The 24236-nt window shown below is 45.6% G+C and overlaps 1 protein-coding gene across 3 annotated transcripts; it reads left to right on the top strand.

Moving 5' to 3' along the window:
• Positions 1 to 2679: 2679 nt before the first annotated feature.
• Positions 2680 to 24236, top strand: arhgap40 (Rho GTPase activating protein 40). 3 transcript variants are annotated; one of them, XM_072715471.1, is made up of 16 exons: positions 8556 to 8885; positions 9902 to 10322; positions 12405 to 12601; positions 12981 to 13213; positions 14281 to 14350; positions 15694 to 15842; positions 16229 to 16394; positions 16488 to 16579; positions 16890 to 16967; positions 17516 to 17675; positions 18469 to 18551; positions 19436 to 19642; positions 20984 to 21127; positions 21357 to 21502; positions 21799 to 21854; positions 21992 to 24236. In XM_072715471.1, the coding sequence occupies exons 3-16, from the start codon at positions 12424 to 12426 to the stop codon at positions 22096 to 22098; spliced, it is 1869 nt and encodes a 622-aa protein (XP_072571572.1). In that variant the 5' UTR covers positions 8556 to 8885; positions 9902 to 10322; positions 12405 to 12423; the 3' UTR covers positions 22099 to 24236. The 3 variants fall into 3 exon arrangements, with proteins under 3 accessions (XP_023651271.1, XP_023651270.1, XP_072571572.1); XM_023795503.2 differs by lacking the exons at positions 8556 to 8885; positions 9902 to 10322 and adding an exon at positions 2680 to 2819; XM_023795502.2 differs by lacking the exon at positions 9902 to 10322 and having other exon boundaries at positions 8555 to 8885.

Below are 24236 nucleotides of genomic sequence, written 5' to 3'. Positions count from 1 at the left end.
TAATGAGTTATTAATTTTCCCTGAAATAACAGGAAACACAGTTTAACATTATAACCCATCTGTAACAACTCCTCTGGCCGAGGGGGTAAATGCCAAAAACCGGTACTATTATGACAATACGAACCAGCTGGTTAAAAATAGCAGAGAGATTATGATTAACTTGAATAGGAGCCATTGTTTGCCAACTTGCACAATGGCTTTTGATATTAACAGCTCCATTGTGAGGCTTGAAATTTAAAGCACGTACAATGTATTAGTGAACAAGTATCGCATTGTGTGGAGACTCACAAAGAAAGTTATACGAACATGCATGTAGAAAGTATGTGTGTTTTCGTGATTTTTGGAGAGTACGACATTCTCCTGCCGCATTGGCTTTGATTAGCTATACCTCTGTTCTCACATGTTCGCCGGGAGTGTCACAGCATAGCGGGCGTGTATCACAGTCCATGAGCTTAGCGAGAGTCTAATCGCTCTGTGCCGTATCCAGCTTAAGAGGCACATGTCTACGTACAGAGCCAGCTGCAGCATGGGAACTCTCTGTCCTTCACTCAGCTGGCAGGGGTGACATGGCCAGATCTGCGATGACAAATCAAAAACATTATGGAGCCTAATAAAACTGCACTCTCTGTAACCTCTATGTTTGGGTTTCATTAATAAAACCATTTACGCTGTCAAATTTAATCCATCATACATCATATATGTGATGTCTGCATGGAAATTGAATAAATGTCCTGAACCATATATAATTTCCTGCAGTTTAATAATTCTGTTTTCTTGTCAATTAAATATTAATGAGGTGTTGATTATGACCTGAAATGACATCCATACCCCCCAGAGTGATGACATTCTTGCGCTGGGGCTGTTTGGAGTAATATTGTGTATAATGAACGATGAAACAAAGATTGTAGCCTAAAGACAAAGCAGCACTATACAGTCCATACAGCATGCGCGCGCACACACACACACACAGACACACACAGGTTTGTAATTATATCTTTGTGGGGACTCTCCATTCATTTCTATGGGGAAACTCTAATCCCATCATGACGGCCTTATCCCCTACCCAGCCGTAACCTTAACCATAAGTAACTGAACAAAATACGAGACTTTTGCCATTTTTAATTTTTTTGATTGAATTCACAGATCCTTGTGGGGACCTGAACACACAAGCACACATACACACACAGACACACACAGATTTGTAATTATATCTTTGTGAGGACTCTCCATTCATTTCTATGGGGAAAACTCTAATCCCGCAACATGGCAACCTTAATCCCACACACAGACACACATACACACACACACAAACACACCCATCATGCACATGTCTTTATATATAGCAGCAATATGAATGGGAGAAGGGTCACTAAAGAGGCTAGACTGGGGGGCTATTTAATTTGGCCTCATTCGCCCTCATTCGTTTAATAGACCTTCACCTTCAGATTTTTGTGTCCCCCCCAATACCAAACTACTCCATTACCGAGAGATACGCATATAGGTGTGTGTGTGTGTGTGTGTGTGTGTGTGACAGAGAAAGAGAGAGAGTGATAGGGTGGACTTGATTGTCAGTGTAAGCGACCACTCTCCGGTGATTTGAATCACTCTCTCGGCTCTGTTATGGGGTCTCCCATCCAGGAGCGAGAGGGCTGGAATGAGCTCTGTATCCATGGAAACCAAATATAAAGTGATCAGAATGAGCGTGCAGAAGGGGTGGGCGCGCGGATTCACGCTCCTAAGTCTCTGGGCAAACAATGGCAGGAAACAAGGGGCTTGTTTTACTGCCCTTGCTTCATAGCAATATCTCGACTTCGGCCAATTGTCTTGCAGGGACGTAACTAGAAAGCAAAAGAAAACAAAAACAGGAAGACTGTTAAAGCTTTATCTCCCAAGCTGAAAATCTTCCCAGTAGCTACACCAGATTTTCTGTGCTGAAACACAGCGCTCTCGTATAGCTGCAATTAAAGTAAAATATTACAAATGCAATAAATGAAACAGAAAACATATTGTATGTCTTGTGATTTGTATTGAATATTGATCCATTCACCACTGGGTTTTGATTGACAGAGAGAAACGAAAGGACATTAAAATTTAATCTAATTGCCATACAATAATATTTAATTTAAAAAGATTAGATTTTGTTAATTAATTTTAATTAACTATAGTAGTTAATACGGCAATCTTGCTTTATTGTATAGAAACAGCTTTGGTTAAAAGAGAAGGCTATAAAAGGTCTCGAAGAAGCAATTACTGCTCCAATAATTATCGATAAACACTATATAAAATATATTTTGTAATGCTGTAAAAATTAATAATCGATACCTAACCTAAAATGGATATTAACATTCTTCACATAGTTGTCTAATTCCCGATCCTGTTATTTCTAATAACAAAGCGATTCACCTGTTCCTAGTAGACAAAGTAATATACCTTTTGCCTCTGAGGACTAATACTCTCTCAGGACTATAGATATACTGTATTACATTTTAATATATCTACAGAATTTACATATATAAACATTGCACACAGAACACAGAATTCGTCATTTTGTAAATGCATATATACTGTGTGTATGTATATATAGGTACAGATAAATGGGTGCAGCGTAAGTAGCGGTGCACCTGCTCCGGTCCAAAAGGCCGAACCGGCCGTCAAAGGCAACCTGACGTCACAGTAAGGTTTGGGTAACGTGATGGCAGTTCCAGCCCATCTGGCGGTCCAAGGCTTTGTTTCTCGCAGCCTGACTGTCACGGGTAGGATTTTCCACCACCAGCCCAAGCTTTTGCATGCACACGCCGTGGCGAATGCAGCTTTCAAAAGTAAGTCGTTATTCTTCTTATCGTTTCAGCCATGTCGTTTTTATTGTTATTGCATCTTTTTCGTTTTTTGTCCTTGCTGGCGCGCTGTACCTTTTGTGCATGCTTCCGTTTGACACCAGAATATTCTGCTATAAATTGGTTGGCTTTGGATTTTCTTGGTAACCCTGCAGTTTAATTTATAGCGGCACCAATGCGACAGTTTTTTTTCTTTTAAATCTGGAAGAATATACGCATTCAGGGTTGATGTGTTAGCATTTTTAACGGCCGTCCTGAAAAGCGTTGCGGGTTGCTAGGGGCTGCAGACCTGTTGCTATGGCCACATTTCTTTTGTGGGGAAGGCTGCGGGCTCCACTGTGCACGGATGGCATGGACGCTGTCTCTGTAACCGGGCATGCGGTCGCTGTTTCTTTAGGACTCCCGCCAGGTTGGGAGGCATTGATCAGTATTCCCGGTTTCAGAAGCAATACACCGTCTAGAGTGAAGATGCACTGACGTGAGGAAAACGATTTCTGCACCGTCTACCCATACACCTGCACAGGCCATTATGTGCCGTTACGTGTAATTTAATTACGTATAATAATTAAATTTAACGACCGTGAAACCTACAGCCTTTGACTAAATTACAAGAATTTGCGATCTGGTGTCATGTGGTACTACGCGATTACAAATAATGTACATTCACTGTGTCATTGGCAAAAGCTCACAAATACGGCATTTGGCAGAATCAAGAATTCGATGCAGAGTGCAATATAATTAAATTAAGTGCTTTTAAAGGGGTTTTGTCCTCACAGAGGTCTGATGACGTATATAATGCACAACAGCCTGAGTATTTATATGGCAGCCACAACCATATTCGAAGTGAAATGCCAAGAATTGCGCGCGTGATCTTGTAGCATAACGTGACAAAACAAAGACGGACAGCAAGTGCTTCCCGTGCGTCTGCTGCTGGTATCCACCCAAAGTCTGCAGGATTCATCTTTTGTTGATTTTCCCAGCCTGGTTTCTTGCTGAGGTGATTTGAATGGTTAGAAACAAGGTGGATTATGGTATCGCTTTGGTTCAGTGTAATGATATGCAGCTTATTCTGAAATGTAAATAAATAGCATATAAGTGTCTGTATGAAGAACCACACCTTGCTGTGTTAGTGGGTGACTTTGACATATTTAATGTCATTTAAACATTTTTTGTTTGATTCTGTTTGACAGTACTCTCCCATAGCCCACATTTTTAAAATAAAATGAAGTTTATTTGTGTCCGGTTGACTTTAATATTTTTGATTATATACAGACTAAGCAGCTTTTCGGATAACGTAAGTTGTGGGAAGACTCAGGCTGGGGGAGGGGTGTGTGTAAAACCCTCGAATGGGGCAAATTGAACTTCAGAAGTGTGGACACGTGTGGCACCATCCAGAATCTGCAGAGAACAGGTTGTTCCCCTGAATAACGCCTTCAAAATACCAACACGCATGGCTGAAATACCTCCAGCCTTTCATAGTCTGCACGTCCACAACAGCTCACAAAGAACTGGCATGAAGAGGGCCGTTTCTGCAATAAAGCCAGCATGAAATCTGGCTGTGAAGTTGCCAAAAGCCAAGCTGAAGAGTGAAAATATGCAAGAAATACTCTTGGCCTAATCGTTTTTTTTTTTTTATTAAATATGGGCCTGCCCAGTGTTTGGGGGTCCAGTGAATGCAGACCATCGCCTTGAGAGCATCATCCCAGTGGATGCAGACCATCACCTTGAGAGCATCATTCCAGTGGATGCAGACCATCGCCTTGAGAGCATAATCCCAGTGGATGCAGACCATCGCCTTGAGAGCATCATCTCAGTGGATGCAGACCATCGCCTTGAGAGCATCATCCCAGTGGATGCAGACCATCGCCTTGAGAGCATCATCCCAGTGGATGCAGACAATCGCCTTGAGAGCATCATCCCAGTGGATGCAGACCATCGCCTTGAGAGCATCATTCCAGTGGATGCAGACCATCGCCTTGAGAGCATAATCCCAGTGGATGCAGACCATCTCCTTGAGAGCATCATTCCAGTGGATGCAGACCATCGCCTTGAGAGCATCATCCCAGTGGATGCAGACCATCGCCTTGAGAGCATCATTCCAGTGGATGCAGACCATCGCCTTGAGAGCATCATCCCAGTGGATGCAGACCATCGCCTTGAGAGCATCATCCATGCTATGAAGTGTGGTAAAGGCAGTCTCATGCCTTGGGTGTCATTCTCCTCAGCAAGGGCTGTGGGTCTTAGTATAAAGAGGAGAAAAAGACCTTGAGGGGGGTGGAGGAAGCATGGATCAACCTTCTAAAGACTGGGACGATGATTCGGCTGTCAAATAACCTGAAGTTATAGTGGCCACAGTTGAATTTGACTGAGATCCTGTGGCAAGACTTGAAGATGTTTGTCTGCTTTTCTGTCTGGTCCTGTAAATTTTTATTAAATGATCACTCACCTTTCATGTGCAGCTTGTGAGATGAATACCACATTGGGTGGCAGTATACTGGCTAAGATAGCAAATTTATAACCAGATGACTCTGTCTTTTAGCTCCTCAGTCTCCAGTTTCTCCAGTTAACTGGTCAAAAATACCTAAAAATAGTTACTACTATTATTGCTTTTATTTCATTATGTAATTTGTGCTTTGACTTGTACAGCCGTGTCAGCAATGTACATGTGAATAAACGACATTAGGGTGACATTTGTGTGATCAGACATGCTTCTAATCCCCATAATCAAAGAAAAGTGTCCCTGTGATGGTGGGGACATGGTGACAGGTTTTGCGATCACAGGCAGGACCGCGGACTTCCCTGGGATTATCCAGGTGACTCTGTTGGTCAATCCAGCAGAGGGATGGAGGGATGAGCGTGACGGTGTCGGCTGTCTGTCGACGTGGGGGCTTTAAACCCTGCTGCCAGCATGCGTTCCGTCAGTCTATGGCCTGGGATTGCACTGGTTTGCCAGACTCAAACCCGTGGCCTGTGGGAAGCTCTCACAATGGGCTGTGGTTGGTGGTGGCCATGAACTGGACACAGTATATACCATACGCACATTCCTGGGTTCATCCCTGACCAGATTGTGTGTGTATGTGTGTGTGTGGATTAGGTTTATATTACATTGTGGGGACCATTTTTCAGGTCTCTACAAAGATCTGTGAATGCAATCAAAAAACTAAAAATGCCAAAAGACTTGTATTTTGCTTGGTTACTTATGGTTAAGTTTAGGGCTGGGTAGGAGTTATCATTGTTTTTCCCATAGAAATTAATAGACGGTCCCCACAAACATGTGAATACAAACGTGTGTGTTTGAGGGAGAGAGACTGTGTGTATGAGTTTATGTGTATATGGTTATGTGAGCTTGCTGTAAATGACCAACCCTGATAGTTTTTCCACCCAGACAATGGCGAAGGACTAGTATTGAATGTATGCATTTCATTCACTATGCACTCTACAATAGTAATATGTTAGTATAACTGGCATTTCCAGGTCAGATTAAAATAGACTGTTCAGCTTCCAGAGAGGCACCATGGAAATGTACTGTACTTTTGTCACACTCTGCCAGACGTCACACGTCTGAAGACGGGTGTGAGGAAACCCGCCCGTCAACGTGTCATGAGTGCCTCTCACCCACAATGGCGCTTTTACTTTTAAAACCTACACAGAATTAACAGCAGCCCCCCCCCCCCCCCCCCCAGGTAGGGTTGGAGGGGTGCCTCTATGGAGAGGAAGATCCTAAAGAGTTGAGGCAGGTACACTATTTCCCCCAGGTAGGGTTGGAGGGGTGCCTCTATGGAGATGAATATCCTAAAGAGTTGAGGCAGGTACACTGTCTCCCCCAGGTAGGGTTGGAGGGGTGCCTCTATGGAGATGAATATCCTAAAGAGTCGAGGCAGGTACACTGTCTCCCCTAGGTAGGGTTGGAGGGGTGCCGCTATGGAGATGAGGATCCTAAAGAGTCGAGGCAGGTACACTGTCTCCCCTAGGTAGGGTTGGAGGGGTGCCTCTATGGAGATGAGGATCCTAAAGAGTCGAGGCAGGTACACTGTCTCCCCCAGGTGGGGTTGGAGGGGTGCCTCTATGGAGATGAATATCCTAAAGAGTTGAGGCAGGTACACTGTCTCCCCCAGGTAGGGTTGGAGGGGTGCCTCTATGGAGATGAATATCCTGAAGAGTCGAGGCAGGTACACTGTCTCCCCCAGGTAGGGTTGGAGGGGTGCCTCTATGGAGATGAATATCCTAAAGAGTTGAGGCAGGTACACTGTCTCCCCTAGGTAGGGTTGGAGGGGTGCCTCTATGGAGATGAGGATCCTAAAGAGTCGAGGCAGGTACACTGTCTCCCCCAGGTAGGGTTGGAGGGGTGCCTCTATGGAGATGAATATCCTAAAGAGTCGAGGCAGGTACACTGTCTCCCCTAGGTAGGGTTGGAGGGGTGCCGCTATGGAGATGAGGATCCTAAAGAGTCGAGGCAGGTACACTGTCTCCCCCAGGTAGGGTTGGAGGAGTGCCTCTATGGAGATGAGGATCCTAAAGAGTCGAGGCAGGTACACTGCCTCCCTCACCTTGCAGGCCCCCTTAGGTCACATGGCTGTACGAGATCACGCCCTTCTCCCTGTATGCTTTTATTAGCCTGGACACCAAAGCAGCAGCCTGGTCACAATGCCGCCACTTAATCTCTGATCTGGGAGGGGGCAGACTACTGGGGGGGGGGGGAGGCTCCCCTGGGTTTCGGACCAGCTGCCATTTGCAGGGGGAACGTAATCCCTCTGAAAAATCACTTAGCTGAGGCCATGTGTGACTAGCTCTCCAGATGTTCGGTCCTCCTCTTGCTTCCCCAACCATTTAAAAGGGCACCGTTCATCTGTTTACTTGTATTATTTGCACTGCGTCATTGTTGTGTATTGTATCCTGTTTTTTTTTTTTTATTCTATTTTCATTTTAATTCTTTTATTTTTATTATTTTGTCCTTTATTCTCCTGTCAGTATTTGTTGTTCGGTGTTTGTTTCTCGGCTGTTCCTTTTTCTGGCTGTTATTATATTATACTGGTCTGTAGAAACGCGTGTGAAATGAAAATAGAGTGACTTGACTTACTGACAATTTTTTATGGCATGTCTAATAGTTGGGTGGCACAGCAGGCTTATCGATCCGGGGGATCCTCAGTCATCGCACATCCTGGCCTTCAGGGTCGTTCAATGCATCTTAAAGGAATAGCAGTTGTTTATTGACATTTTGAATGGGTGGCTTGTCGGTCACATGCGCGATTCTTGACATGCTGCAGTCCCTCCTGTGCACGGAGTGTGTGAACACCTTGTGATGATCATCTTTCAGGAATTTCCAAGGCTTTTTCCACAGAAACTCAAACAGTTGGGGTCCAAAGTTCCCACCCTCACAATCCTTTGTGATTTACAAACACCATCAGAGGGGTGAATTAGCGTGCAAGCGAATTGACCCATTTTTAGGCGGATTTACTGGGTTGCAGGTTGCCAGTGTAGCAGGAAGCGCTCGTTTAGGTGGTGAAGTGACATGCAGCGTCTGTTTTTAATATCATTTTCAGGAGTCTCGTGTCCAGCCCAGAATCACAGAGATGACAGCACTGGTTGGCATGGTAACGGTGATCAGTAGGTGGAGTGGTGCATCCGTGGGTGCTGGATCGCCCCGCTCAGTATTTGCTGGATCGGTGTGGGTGGTGTAAAGGGGGGGGGCCCATAGGGAGCCATATTCAGTGCCTGTTGGTGGAAGCGAGGGCCAGCTTGCTACCGCCCCCCCCCCAAAACGAGCCTCCCCAGTGGAAGTGATGTCGAAGCGCTGCCCCTTGGCCGCTGCCCCTGGCCCGCTCCTTTCCTGTGGCAGGATATGACGCGTCCGCGGCGCTGTCCTCGCTCGCGATGTGTTTACGCCCTGAGACAGTCATACGGGGGAAGCAGCTTGCCGGCGAGCAGACGGGCTGTCGTTTCCTGCCATTCGCGACGCGCCGGTGGTCCCAAGACCAGGATGCCGTGGGGGAGAGGGGCCTCCCAGGCCTTGCTGCAGCTGGCCGGCAGGGTTAGCGAGCGCCCGGGGGCCAGGTGAGCGCTCGTCGGCTCGCGGAAAACAAAAAAAAACGCAGTCTTGGAAGGTCACATGGTGTCGTGAGGGGTTGCCAGGTGAGTGTGGACACCGTTTTCGTCCGGTCGGTGCACTCCGTGTCCGCATTCCTTTGGCGCGGACTCTTTTAGGTACGTATTCCTCTAGAAGCTTTGTGTCGGTCGGGCTTTTGATCTTGCCAGGATCTCGCAAGATTCTTAAGTTAAAGTTTCGCGGTACCTGAACTCTTTAAGCGTTCAGAGGATTTTCATGTAATGCTCTTGAGGAATGAAGTCTTGGTCCCAGATGCTGTCTTGGTGATGGTGAAGCTGCTCACCGTTCCTTCAGGAGCTGCTGGGAGCCCCGTGACGTTGCTGTCATGGTTGCTTGACGTCGCCTTACGCAGTTACCTCGGTCTGTGTGTAGCGACGTTCTTAAAGGGCATTAACTCTCCCTGGGACTCAGCTGCTTTGTGTGAACATACCAGGCATTGAGATGCAGCAGTGGAAATTCCCCTTCTGTCGCTCAGATGGCTGCAGGATATCTGAATGGCCACTTTGCTGTTAGCGGACCGTTGGGGTTGAGGTCTGATTGCCAGCATGTCGGAGGTGGCTTAGTGCTGGGCTGCAAGGATGGTACACACCTGACCTTCTTGAATATCAAACTAAAACTGGGCAATACTTGAACTTGCAATTCCGGCCAGACCATAGAACAAAGGCTGCTTCATTCGGTTGTTCATAGAGTCAAACAAGACTTTCATTTGATTGCAAATAGGTTTTTTTTTTTTTTTTTTTTTTTAAAAGAAACCCATGTAGCAATTTGAAATTAAGCCTTTTGATTCTCATTCCCAGAAAACTAGACACAAACAAGGAATCCCCGAGCTGCACACTGAGACGTTTCAGGATGCATCCTCCTGATGTTCTCCTTTGACATCCCCAATCAATGCTTGGCTCCTGTTCTCTGAAGCTCCACAAGGGCTATTTTTAGAAACCAGCGGTAATTGGCTGTAATGTTTCAGGTTGTGTGATGCAATCTCAGCAACCCGGGATGATGGCTGGAAATCAGATGGAGGGGGAAACGGGCAGGTTTGAGTCAGTGTTTCCGCGGCACACATATCAATATCGTTTGGACCGACTGACGAACCGTTCTGCTCATCACAGTCTTTTTCCAGGTTCTGAACATCTAACCCGCGTAGTTCTAAGGAAAAGGACGAAATCGAGTCTGCTTTTTTGACTCAAAATGCACGAAAGGCTGAAGTAGGAGATTGGAGGGGGTGAGTGGGGTGGATTTGGCCTGTTTGCCGAGCCGAGGGTGGCTGCGCTGCCCACGCGTGAGAATGAGGCAGCGTGTGGACAGGGGCGCAGTTTCGGCAAAGAATGCGGCGCAGCCTGGTAGTTCTGCGCAGACTCGAGATCCACATTCGCATCCAGCTAGCTAAGGTACGAGAACCGCACCTTTGGGTTTATGCTGCAGACTGAATTAGAACTGAACTGACAAAGATGCTAATTATTAGTAATAAACTGGTGTGTTTTTTTCTGTCTCAAAGGGATACACTGCATATATATATACTAATATATGTATATTATACAGAATAATGTATGAAGAGTATGAGTTGCATAAATGTCTTTTATATCAATTCTGTAATTCACTTCAAAATATGAATAGTTTCTTCTGATTATCTTGTACTTGAAAGCAAAAAAAGTAACGCTTTTTTATAATTGACATTGCTGACAATCTGGATGATTAATTTCTCTCGCTGATTGATGCTTTGGGACCTTAAACTGTATGTTTGTTTACACCGTAAGATTTGTCTTTCGACTTTTGGCTTATAAGGTGATAATCCCCCCCCCCACACACACACACACACACACACACACACACACACACACACACAACTGTTTCAGCAGTTCACAGGCTCAGCACCTCTCAGCTGATGGCAGTTGCTTATGTCACCTAGGATTGACTGGTCCTGCTCACCAGGTCTGTTTTTGGTGTGCAATATTGTAGGTTTATTGGCTATATAGAGGCACTGTAATTGTGTGTGTGTGGGGGGGGACCCCAGCAGTAGCCTAAAAGAGGTGTGGGCTCTTTCACTGGTGTGGTTCTGTCACATCAGAACCAATGAAGTTCTCAGGCCTTGAGCATATAGATCCATCGATAAATGATTGCACATCCCTCCCAGCCAAGCTGATGGGCACAGAAGCTAAACGGAACATTCCACCCTGGTCTCTTTATTTTCCCATTTGTACAACAACATAGGAATTTGTCGGTCTTTGCATATCCCATCTTACTCACATACAGAGGTGAGAGCAAAGCTTGGGGTCTGAGTGCAGGGTCAGCCAGCCTGCCTGCAGCACTTTAAGGGTCTAGCAGTGATACACTCCAGGCTACTGGATTTGAACCAGCAACCTTCTGATCACAGGCATATCCACACACAGCCCACCCAGGTCTCCTCAATGGGTCATGTGTACAGTAGCCCTGACATCTGGGGTCTTTCACAGACTATGGGAGAATGGCATGTACTCCTTGTGTATGTACTTTTGTGTTTGTAGTAAAAATAGTGATGCTGTCCGCTGAGTAGATGTCATATAAAGAAGGGAGGAAGTTAGAAGAACATTGGAAAGGTTGGTTCATTGTCCGAATGGCTTTAGGGTGATACAATGTGTGAATCAGTTAGCAAGAGACGGAAAACCATGCAAAGATGGAAGCCGTGGAACCCGGACAGAACACTAACGACACCAGAAGTGAAGTTTTCGATTGCCACGCATTTTTGATGTTCAGTTGCAAGCACATTTGTAATTTCCATGGATTAAAGGGTGTGTTAATACAGGAATGTTTGCTCTGAGTGTTATGGTTTAGTAGTTCTGGCATCTCAGATCAGATAATGATGAAATGGGGAGAGTTACTCACTGGATTTAATTTTATTCCCTTGGTTGCGTTTTTCTGGATCACTATCTGTCGCTCGACTTTAGTCTGTAAGCTTTTTCATCAGGAAGGTTTTTGTTCTGTAAACATGACACGTGTATGTGGATCCCCTACCTCACATGAGAGGGAGCAGTGAAAAAGGTCATACAAACTGGTGAAATTATTAATATGAGTGTGTGGAGGGGTCCCTGTGCTTTTTCTTAACTGGGTAACTGTGAATTGGTGTGTCACTGGTATATGCCTGCCAACCAGCCACCCAGATGCAGTGCAAGGGGATGGCACCCGGCAGATGCAGTGCAGGGGGAAGGCAGTGGTTCAGGTGCAGAGTAGGGGTTTGGCAGTGGGGCAGATGTAGCATGACAGTGGGGCAGACGCAGTATGCAGTATGAGGGGATGGCAGTGGGGATTATGCAGTGTCGGGCAGATGCAGTGTAGAGGAATGACAGTGGGCCAGATAGGAGGGGATGGCAGTGGGGCAGAGGCAGTGACCTGTACATTAACTTTACATTACCTGTACCCTGAGCTCATTTCCACCCAGCAGTACTGTGGTGTCTCACTAATCCCCCCCCGACAACCACATTCCTCTGCCCTCACAGACGCTCCAGCCACTCCGAGATGAACGTGGAGGCCTGGGCCGGCTCCCAGGACCAGGCCGCCGCTGACCTCACGCCATCCCCGGCGCGCCCGGATAAGCTGTGCCTGGACTCCTTCTGGAGCGAGGTAGAGACCATCCGGCAGGGCGGCTCCTACAGCGAGTCGGACGGCGCCCGGCGTGACTCCAAGAACTCAGAAGGTGAGGTGAGGGCCGGAGCAGAGCAGGTAAATACACCAATCATTGGCCATCGGTACGGTGTAGAGTCCACTCTTCTAGTTAGACTTTGCCAATTATTGACTGGGTTAACCCAATAGGAGCCAGTAAAATAACCAATGGGAAGTGGGTTAAAGCAGGCAGTGATTGGCAGGCTTCAATAGTCCCGCCCACTGTTCATTGCTCCACTCCTGGTGTTTGGCATTGTGCTGTGGTAGGCTGTCCCAACTCCATTGTTTAGTAATTAGTTACCCACACTTTGACCTACAGAACCAAGTGCAATAATTCATTGAAGAAACTCCCCCGCTCCCCCCCCCCCACCATGACTCTGAATGTTCTTGGCGGGGGTGGGGGCATTTTTCAGAGGGCGAGCAGGAGGTGCAGTGGCTGCAGGACGCCGGGCTGTCCACGCTGATCAGTGGCGGCGACGGCGGACACGAGGACGACGTGGAGAAGGCGGTGCTGCTGTCCACCTTGACGCGCACCCAGGCCGCCGCCGTGCAGCGCCGCCTCGACTCCTATACCTGCTCCCTGCGCCGGAGGAACAAGCCCTCGCCGCGGGACGTGCGGGACGTATTTGCCCCACTCACCGCCCCGGTATGACACAACAGGCTGGGAAGGGGGCCAGCTGAGGGTCCAGTGTCTGCTCATTTATACTGTGTTATATCCTCAAATCTGTTTACTGGATGAGTGGGTGATGGATGGATGGATGGATGGATGGATGGATTGATTGATTGATTGATTCTCACATGAAAGCCAAACCATTCAGGCTGGTGATCTGAGTCCTGGCCGCTGATTCCAGCTGAGGAGGATCTTGCTGCTGTACCTTTGAGTAACATGATTTGCTTCAATAAGCAATCCAGGCATATCCACAAATCCTTTTGTAAGTTGCTTTCATGGTAGAAGCTTCAGAACAGGGACACCAGTACAGACTTTGGGCCACATGAAAGCATATCATGTTGAGTCCCCACCCCATCTAAATGTGTCCCTGAATTTTTTAGGGCCCCTGTCAGTCTGGGGCCTAAAACTTGGGCCCTAACTTCCCCCCTTTATGGCACCCCTGCTTCAGAGAACTCGCCAGTAAGGCATTGCTTTCAGATTGTCATGCATCATATTATTATAGGATTCCCACTCTGTCTGGGGGAGTTTTTATTGCATTGTGTTTCACTATAGGGGCTTTGGCCCAGGATTGTGTAAAGTGCTTTGCGACAGTGTCCCTTGGAGAAAATGCTATAGAAATAAAATGGAATTGAATTGAATATTAAGTTGCATTTTATCGCACAGGAATCCCCTGGTAGAGTAAGTACAAACAGCAGCTGAGAAGACGGTCATCTTCCCACGAGGCATGTTACACCAGGTCTGGGGTCTCCTCTGTAGCCGGCCTGGCCCCCGACAAAGCTGCCTTGATAGGATCCGGTCCCCCTAGGCCCTGTCACAGTGCAGATATATCGAATAAAGAAAATCACTCGCTCAAAGGTCAGCCATTGTCTCTCATGGAAATGGAAATTGCAAGATTATGTCTGTAAGATCATATCGGGAATTCAACACCCCCCCCCCCCCCCGAGCTGATAAGACACAAAAACGCTTTAGCAGAGAAAGGATAACGGATAATCATTTTCAAGATAACCTTTTTATTTCGTGGTCTGTCTTTCTTCCCCTCCCAGACCACTGTGCCGGAATCTCAGTACGCTGAGCATCGGAGTCCTGAGAGCAGGATGGAGACCCCTCCAACAGGTACGAACTACACCCCCCTCTGCCGTCCAGGTCATGTCGGTCTGGACCACATCAGAACCGCAACTGGTTTTGTTTTGCCAGTTGTTTATATATACTAGGAATTTGTTTTGGTGTCTTTGTTGGTGACACAAATGGTAACACAAGGGTCCTCAGGGACCTGCAGACAGTCTATGTTTTTGCTCCCTTACAACTCCCAGGGAGCTGGGAGGGAGCAAAAACATGTATAGTCTGCGGGTCCCCAAGGATCGTATTGGGAAACACTGTCCTATAAGATATACAAAAACAAATGTAGACAGGCCCATACAACACAGAATGCTTACAGTGAGACAGTGTATACAGTGAATGAATGGTTACAATTAAAATAAAACAAAGATAAGCAGTAGACTTTATGTACATCATACACAATGTTCATGTAAGGTTATGCATCACTGATTATCTTACTGAATGCTCAGGCTGGGAATTAATCGGCAGCTGTCTGTCTTCTTAGTTATGCTTTGGTGTCATTTGCAAAGATTTAAATGTTAATTGTCTGCTTCCGCTGCACTGTGCAAAAGTCTTGGGCAGTCAAAGAAAGTGATGCTTAAATGATCTTCATGTTGGTGTAAAACTATGATATTATGTCTGTCAAAGTCTATCAGCTTAACCATTTCAAAACCTCTCCTAAAGTCACCCCAGTATTTGCAGCGACTGTCCAATCCACCCGTGTATTTTTTTGATTTGACCAATAGCACACCATGTTTGGCTAATCAATACCTCAGTGACTTTTTAAAGTAATTTGATTAATTAAGTGAGCGCATGATAAAATTTAATAAATCCATGGAACGGCAGAGGTGCCCCTGAGGAGAGGTTTGGGAACCAAAGCGGTGTTCATCTAGACATCCAGCAAGATATTAGTACGTTTTTGAAGAAAATAAGAAATTCCTGTTAGTTTTTATTGTTACTGTTAATTTTCACATGTTCTAATACTAAATTGTCTTTTACACCACCCAGATACAATTATACAATTTATAGCTTTAAACATTTCCTTTGACTGCCAAAGCCTTTTGCACAGTACTATATATCAACTTCTGCATGCCACCCAGGAAGATTAATTTGAATGGTCCCTGAGAAATTTTCTCAATTCTTTCACTGTGAATTTGTAAAACATCTAGTATAAAACTCATTTACTTATTTTACCTGGAAGCCCTACCAGCTTTTTCGGGAATCAGAATATCTATTAACTCGGTGCTGCCATCTAATGGCGACCATATGTAGAATTTTATTTAGCGGTAGTAGTGTTTATGCTGCCCCCTACTGAGGATGAGAACTCATTACAGGTGTTTGTCTCCTTGCATGACTTTCAGCCATCAGTGTGGAGCCGCAGGCAGGGACTCAGAGGGAGGAGATCTTCATCACTGACATTGCGTATTGCGAACAGGCAGCCATCCTCCTCAAACAGGCCAAGCTGCCGCAAAACAGCACCTCCCGCAGGAAAGATGACGGCACTCTACCCGTAAGCAGCTGTCTGCTACCCACAATCCTCTCTGTCCACACACCATTTCCAGACTATGGAAACCATGAAGCTTCCAAATGAAAAACTCCCATTATAAATAGGAAATCTAATTAACTTACCAATGATGAGATAACAAGGTTTTTACCAGCGATTGAATAACGAGGTCTGTAATTAAAAATAATGGAATTTTGAAATACAAGGTGCATTCATGATGCTAATCACTATGTATTGTAATTAAATATATCAAATTTAAGTCATTAAAATGATTTTGAGGAGAGAATTGGGGGAAAAAATGACAGAATAATTTACAGATTTTTGTTCACGGTGCATGTGCATCAGCTGTGGTTGTGACCTGGTGTGTTTGGTGCACGTTTTGTCTCACACAGAAGGTGATCTGCCCCCAGTGTCGGCTGGGGGTCACCCACATCCAGGACCTGTCCCAAGCGGACATGAAGAAGGTGCGGCAGCTGGCTCTCATCGACATGACCGCCCTGTGCGACCTTCTGGAGCTGGAGGTCAAGAGGCACAAGACCTGCAAGAGGAGGATGCCAGGTCAGTGCCCCGCTTGCTACAGGGTGGAGCTGCCTGTAGGGGGCGACCTTGTGCTCACGCGAATCTCTCACCCGGGCGTGTCTCCCATCGCAGAAGGCGCCCTCTTCGGGGTTCCTCTGGCCATGCTGGTGGAGAGCGATCAGAAGTTGAAGCCCTGTACCTCTGTCCCTCTCGTCCTGCAGGCAGTAAGCACATCCTTCAGGGTGACTCCCACACGAGGTTTTTAACCTGGAGGCGTTTCAAGGGGAAAATCACTGTAATTAGCAGCTGTAAAAATGCATAAATATGTACATTTGCATTTAAAGAATCACTCAGCTGAGCGACGTGCATAGCTAACAGTTATATCCCACACGACCTGGTTTTTCGCAGTTTCAGCTTAATATTAATTGCAGTGGTGCTACAGCATTGACCAGAACGTTGTTCTGCTGGCGGGTGTTGAAATGAAGGTTCGGCCGCCGGAGGAGCTCGATCAGGTCTAACGTGTCCTTCTCACAGCTGCTGTCCTTCCTGGAGAAGAAGGGCATCGACTCAGAGGGCATCCTGCGAGTTCCAGGGTCCCAGTCCAGGATTAAGGTGGGACACTGCGGCAAAAGTGACATTTTAATACCTTAACACTGTTTATCTCAGATTCAAAATCAAAATGAGCTTCGTTGGCAGAAGCTGACACAGATATTTATGAATGTTAAAGAATAAAATGATCTTGTTAAAGAACAGTTTGAAAAGCAACACTTTTCCCTCTACAACATCCCTCCCTTAGCTCTTTCTTTCTATCACTCTGTTTGTTTATCTGTCTGTTTCATTTACCCATTGTAATCATCGTGTACATAAACTAAACAATCTGCCTTTGAAGCTGCTTAGCTAACTGACAGACAGCATGGTCTACACAAGCCCGCCATTTACATTTAGGTACAGCGCTTGAACACATGGTGGCCACTAGGTGGCAGCACGGTATTTGAGTTTGAGTAGTGGCTACTGCAGGGCTGCTGCATGCCCGCAGACCCAGGTGGCTGTAATGATTCCAGAAAATAAATGAACACTAAACAAAGGGGCGTGATCAGTATGAAATATTTCATTCCACTGCAGCTCTTGTGTTTGTTTGTTTGTCTTTTTTGTGCTCCAAGATGCTGCAGCAGAAACTGGAGGGCACTTATTACTCTGGGGACTTCAACTGGGATGAGGTGAGCCCCAACGACGCGGCCGCCTTGCTGAAGAAGTTCATCCGCGAGCTACCCTCGCCGCTGCTGAGCGCGGAGTACCTCAACACGTTCAGCGCCGTGCGCGGTGAGTCTGCGCCGGCACGTTCAGCGCCGTGCGCGGTGAGTCTGCGCCGGCAGGCTACGCCTACATGCGGGAATGTATTCACTTCTCCGTCTCTGCTTTTCGTTAAAATTACTAAGCAATAAAGAGTAACGAAATGTAGTCAAAAACAAAGAAGCATAATAAATAATCCAATGATCCTGTACTTGAAGAGCAGAAGATGGATGGAAGCTAATAATGATTAAAAACAAACAAACAAATAATAGTAATATTAACAAAAGTTACACCTTGATCGTAAAAAAATTCTTCAATAAGGTACCGAATCACTAGAATTGAGCTAATTTACAATGAATCAGTATGGCTTGTGTTGTGTTTCAACACCACAGTGGATTTACATGTAAGACATCAAAGCAAAACAAGACAAGCAACAAAGACACTAAACTTGCTCTGCTACGCATTTCACTTTGTTTAATGTTAGCTAAGGTAAATAGCAATAAAACCTGCATAAGACCTAGCAAACTGACATTTAAAAATACAACCATATGTAATAATAATCTCATTTTATTATGAATGGCTAAAACTGTAGCGTATGACTGTCTGTGGATTATTTTACATTTGTAGTACACAAAAGGGATTGTAGTGACTTGATTCTAATAGAAAGAGCTACTGTCACTCATGTCCCAGAGAATTGGGACACCACTTAAAATATCCAAAATGTCAACTTACAGAGATTGACCTACGATACGTGAGGACCGGGGAGGTTTTCCCAGCTATTGAAATGCAGGCCTAGTCATCGCTCATGTGTGCTGTGTTCCAGACATTCCTGAGCTGAAACAGAAGCTTCACATGCTGAACCTACTGGTCATACTGCTTCCGGAAGCCAACAGGAACACTCTGAAGGTGAGTGTGAGGAGACGCCGCGGGCTTCATGACCGCACCTCCAGTGGGATGTTCCTCAGGGGCTGCATGTCAGCGAAAGAAACCAATTTCACTCTTTCATCTTACGTTAAGTTCATTTTTAGCACCAGACGTTGTCCAAAAAAATCCAGCATTGATCAGTTGCAAGTCCTCACTTTCCTATGAATCCCTGGCATTTGGGTAGGTAAATGGTAGTACACGTGTTGGTTCAATGCTCACTGGGAAATGTTATGAACCTACAAACTACCCCCAGTCATCTGCACTCAAGGAAACAAAACCGAGACATATAATCACTTACAAATCCAATGAAATAAGCATTATTTCAAAATGTTGCTACAGTAAATATTGCCGATAAATAATATGTATCTAAAATGAGTCATAAATGACAGTTGTGTGTTTGTCATTCTTTGTTAGAATTACTCTTTAAGTGATTCCCACGTAAGTGTTAGATAACAGGATTCATTTCATAACGATGAATCACCCAAGGTGAGAGTAACTGTTAGGAGCAGCAGTTAAGCTTCTGTGAGAGGAGCAGGAGGTGACAGTGGGCCGTGCAGGTCTTTGAGAGCTCTCCTCTGGGCTCCTGAAGATATGGGGGCTGACTTACGTCCACGTCAGTCATAAATTCTGAGAAACGTAAGCCACGAGTGAATGTGTTTTCCGTTTTAAAAATGACAAAAAGGATCCTCGTCTGATTTAAAAACATGAAACTTTCTTGACTTGAAGTTCATACGGGCAATAGATTTTGCCGATATTTTTAGAGCAGTAGGATCGCGAAGCGCAGTCGGGCCTGTTAGCTTTTTGTTATCCTTGAGCTGGTTCCCCTTCTGCAAGAGGAGCATGACGTCACCTCCTCCTCCACTTAGGTGCTCCTGGAGTTCCTCAGTAAGGTGGTGTCCCGGGAGAAGCGGAACCGCATGAACCTGTGGGCTGTCTCCACCATCATGGCGCCAAACCTCTTCCTGCACAAGGCCGTCCCCAGCCGGCTGACGGAGGGCATGGAGAAGGGGCAGGCAGAGAGGGCAGCTGACATCATGAGGCTGCTCATCCGCTACCAGGACCTCCTCTGGACGGTAAGGGCCTGCTCCACTGTGTATGGCCTGGCAACTTTATACTTTATGTCAGGTAGGCATTTTTTCTGTGGAGTACCAGAGCTATCATATCCCTCCTGAGACCCCACCTATTCATTTATGTCCATTGTAGTGGACATTGTATTTTTGCATTTATTTTTTCACTGATGTTGGGAAACGTATTTATTCTTGTTGTGCACTAAAGAGGACATGCTGTGAAATTAAAATAAGAATAAATTTGAAAAAATCTAAATTGTAAGATGTCTTATTTCCTCCAAAGACAAATAACCTACAATTGAAGGACACTTTTTTCCTTGGGTCTCAGGAGGATATAGATCAGGGGTGGGCAGTCTTATCCAAAAAGGGCCGCTGTGTATGCAGGTTCTCACTGCAACTCCCTAATTAGATTACGGATTAGAGGGCTGATTGGCTGAAGAGTCCTCACACCTGGGTTTGAACAGCTGACCTACAGGTTATCCCAAAAACCTGCATACACACCGGTCCTTTGCGAATAAAATTGCCCACCCCTGCTATAGATATATAAGATTATACCACAGACCAAAATGTTGAAACAACATTAATATTTTTCCTCATGGAATTTATGCTGTTTTCAATGATTTGATACAGTATATGTGCACATTGCGTGTGCTGCTGAAAGTTCCAATTTCGATATAGTGTCTTAGGTTGATGCCTCTACTCTCCCCCACCCAACCTACAAAAATGAAATTTTATCCACGAGACCACTCGCGGATAAAACTATTTACTTTAATAATACGGTTAATAAGGTTTCCGTATAACAATGGTTTTTTTTGAGGTACTTCAAAAAGAATGTGTGAGAGAGATAGAGGTCAAAAACCCATATGGTCCATCCTACAATGACTAATCACATTATTAATGACCTCTTCCCTTGCAATTCTGACACTCTTAAAGGCACAAAACATTACACATAAATCAATATGTAACTTAATAAATTATCACAAGTATATTTGGACTCCTACAGCTGATAAGTAAATTTAATTGAGAATTTTCTTCTAGATAGCAGTGTTTTGAAGTTATACTTGTACAAAGGTACAGACATTAAAAATATATGAGTTGTATCAGCCATACGGGTGATAGGTCTGGTAGTTGTTGATGTGTTATTGAAGGGTTTTGGGGCAGTGTGTGGCTTGGCGGATTAGGACTATGGGTGGGAGGGTGCCAGGTCACTGTTGGACCCCTGAGCGACACCCCTAATCCACAGGTGTCCTGGGGACTGAGTGACCCCATCTTCTCAATTCTACGTCGCTTTGGATTAAAAAAAAAAAAGGGGGATGTTAAAATAAAAATGTATGTCTCGGGTCACAGGTCCCCAACTTCCTGATGAGCCAGGTTCGCAAGCTGAACGAGAACAGCAGCCGGCGGTACCAGTTCTACGATAAGCGCATCAAGAACCTCCTGAGGAAGATCCACACTGACAGCCGAGACAAGCCGGAGAAGTCCTCCTCAGAGGCGAGTCTGTCTGTCTCCAGCAGCCTTTAGCTAAGAATCGCCACCCAGCGGCCAACAAAACAATTCCCTGAATTTGAATCTCCTCGGTTAAAAACAATTCATATGAAGTCCGGAAGCTGCCTTCTCCAGACTAGCCTGGACTGGATTAACCATATGGGCCTTCTTAAACCACGTTCTGTAGAACCCTTTAGTGAGGTGCTTTGGGTTAATCCCCTACATCTCCCTGCAGCCCTGCCGAACCGTTAAGATTCAGGTGGGCGACATGTTGAGCAGCTCCATTGAGGTCCACCTCAACATCAACTCGCGCGCAGCAGACCTGCTGGCCCAGGTCCACCAAGACCTGTGCCGCTCTGACAGTGGCAAAGGGCTGAAAAGGTACATCAGCAGATCTGTGCACATTACATTCCCAGTATTCCTACAACATCTTAAATACAAAATCTGATGAAACCAGAATGAATAATTACCATGTATCTGTATTTATTCTGTTATAACACAAAAATTCTATTAACTATCTAGATGCTATGCTATTTGAATTAGCTTTACTTAAAAAAAAAAATCATGCCTGATTTTTCAGTAGTTATTCCTGCTGAATTTTTAATTCCTATATGTTAACAACTAAAGGTTTGACCGCTTGACTTATTCACATATATTGTTGACCGTGTTCTCATTAGAAACGGCTGCTTCACCTACCATGACTGTGCCATTTATGAAGTGGGCGGGAACATTGGTAAGTACACTTGGCGCACAGCTGTTGAATATCCCATTTCAGTAGCGAGTGTTCCTCACATCCCGTGAAACGGGACAGCCCTCGCGCACTCTGGTGCGGTACGGTGCAGTGCAGTGAGGTGTCGTCATTTCACGCAGGTGAGCACTGCCTGGACCCTAACACCCACCTGCTGGACCTGTACAACAGCAACCCGGGGGGGGAGTGGGTGATTAAGCTGAAATCAGCAGCTAACAGAGGCCTCTGAGGACAGATGCAGAGACCCCCCCCCGGCCCCCCGCACTTTGCTACTTTGAATCCCTTGTGGGAAAATCCTGATGTAACTGCTGTGGCCCCACCCCCCGCCGCAGGCGTGCGGAGACTGAGTGTGCGGCAGCCCACCAAGGGCACCTCCAGGCAATGGCGCTGGCGAGACAGGGGGAAACCTTCTGGAAACATCTCTGATGGACATGAGAGGGAGGAGGCTTGGACATGTGTTTCAAAATCAGGCCGCCGTCCCCAAACCTATATGAGCGCCATGATTTATCGTCACATGGAGAGGAAGGTCCGTATTCATGAAAGCTGCCATCTTGGCTCCTCTGCAGGGAGGCCCCCGGAAGGTGGACAGAGATTCCGAACTGCAATTCCCCGGTGGGCTCCTTGTAAGACATTTCTTCTGTTACAGAAGAATCTTCTTGAACATTGACTGGGACAACGAAGCTGGACTTCTGCTTTCTCCTCTGATTGAACGTTTTTTAAAATATTGCCTCGCGCGACTTATTTATGAATGTTGTCAAGAATGTTTGTGCGGATATTTATCTGCAGAGAAATTCTCACAAATGTGACACACATACGAAAGTCATTAAGCCCTTATTTTTCCTCTCCTTTTTCGTGTCGTTCATCGTTCGTATTACCTGAGGTTCGTCTTAATCGATGTCTCCTATATAAACCGCATGAAGTGTCAGTATATATTAAACAGAATCAACTCAAACGGTTTGAATGTGAATAGTTTTTATGAACCACATGGACTTGTATAGTCTGATGCGAGCTGAATTATAAGCAGTAGTTCTTGTGTGCATCATCTTATATTAGCAGAACGTGATATATGGTCAAACACATGGTGGGATAAATGCCGTTGAGACCTTCCTACAATAACACTAACAGAGGGCATCCATCAAACGGGCTAATTCATTTGCTGTCAGTACACGTATGGAACCAGAATCGGGGATAATAAATGAAATGCATTATGAGTGAATAATTGTATCTGAGATCCGATAAAGCGGGTTGCGGGAGCTGGGTTTTATGAGTCTCCTCGGGCTGGGCAATGTGGGGGACCACGCATGGCCAAGATGGCCGACCGCACCGCCTGGCCGTCGGGCCTCATTACTCAAACGCTTCGTTTGGCTGCCCCAGGTTTTGGCCCACGGTCCGGTGCTCAGGCACAAAGCAGCAGAGAGGCAGCCTCATGCTGATACCGCTGATCTAAAGTAGGTCACCTTGAGAGTGTTTCCCCCAGAGGGCAGAGCGTGATGCTGTACCCCAGTAAGCGCCACATGCCACACACCCCTCCCCAGGCATGCGCAGACTTACACAATAACCGGCAGCTAGGTGATGACCTGCCCGTACTCTCCCGCCACACACCCCCTTCCATGGTGCCCTCATGCATGTTCCATGACCCTTATGTGTTGAAACATATAACACAAAGACGACCAAACCTTTTTGGTAACACGAAAAGCTTGCAAAGACTATGTACAATGCAGTATAACCCCTACGATTCCTCATGCACATTGCAATGGAGTTTAAGGGTGGATTTCACTATGTCTGTATTATAATGTATTATATATGCATTATTATGCATAACAGTGTTTCATGATTGTGTCATTGGAGTCATTTGCAGGGGGTATCTGTAGGAAGCATTACTCCCCCCCCCTTACTGGCAGCAGCAATGGAAACATTTTTGTTGATGATGTATGTTTCAGACCTGGTTCTGATATGTATCTGTGACATAAATGGCTTGATGGTATCTATGGGAATGGTGTCATGTGAATGTGATTGTTTTTGTAGAGCTGACAGAGAGATGTAGAATTTCCTTAATATATTTTGACTTTATTTGATTTCGAGGTTAACTCTGATAAACTGCTAAAAAATTATTGCAAGGGTGGTATCTTAATTGTATGTCTAATCTGTTCTCTGATGTAAGGTGAGCTGCAGATGTGAGTGTGGATCACCAATGTCCATTTTATTGTACTTTATGCACTTGATTGCTTTGCGAGATATATATGTTTACAGATTTCAACATTTTCTATTGTTCGGTAGGACAGCCAGGTAAATTATGTCAGTGTTCTTTTTGTAAGAATGAAGAAATATCTGATTTTTTAAAAACCAATAAATCAATTTTAAAAATCA

Source organism: Paramormyrops kingsleyae, chromosome 8 (assembly GCF_048594095.1).
Source record: "Paramormyrops kingsleyae isolate MSU_618 chromosome 8, PKINGS_0.4, whole genome shotgun sequence".
In the NCBI taxonomy this organism is placed as follows: domain Eukaryota; kingdom Metazoa; phylum Chordata; class Actinopteri; order Osteoglossiformes; family Mormyridae; genus Paramormyrops; species Paramormyrops kingsleyae.
Note: the sequence above shows the minus strand (reverse complement) of the source record. Positions and strands in the feature narration are given on the sequence as shown.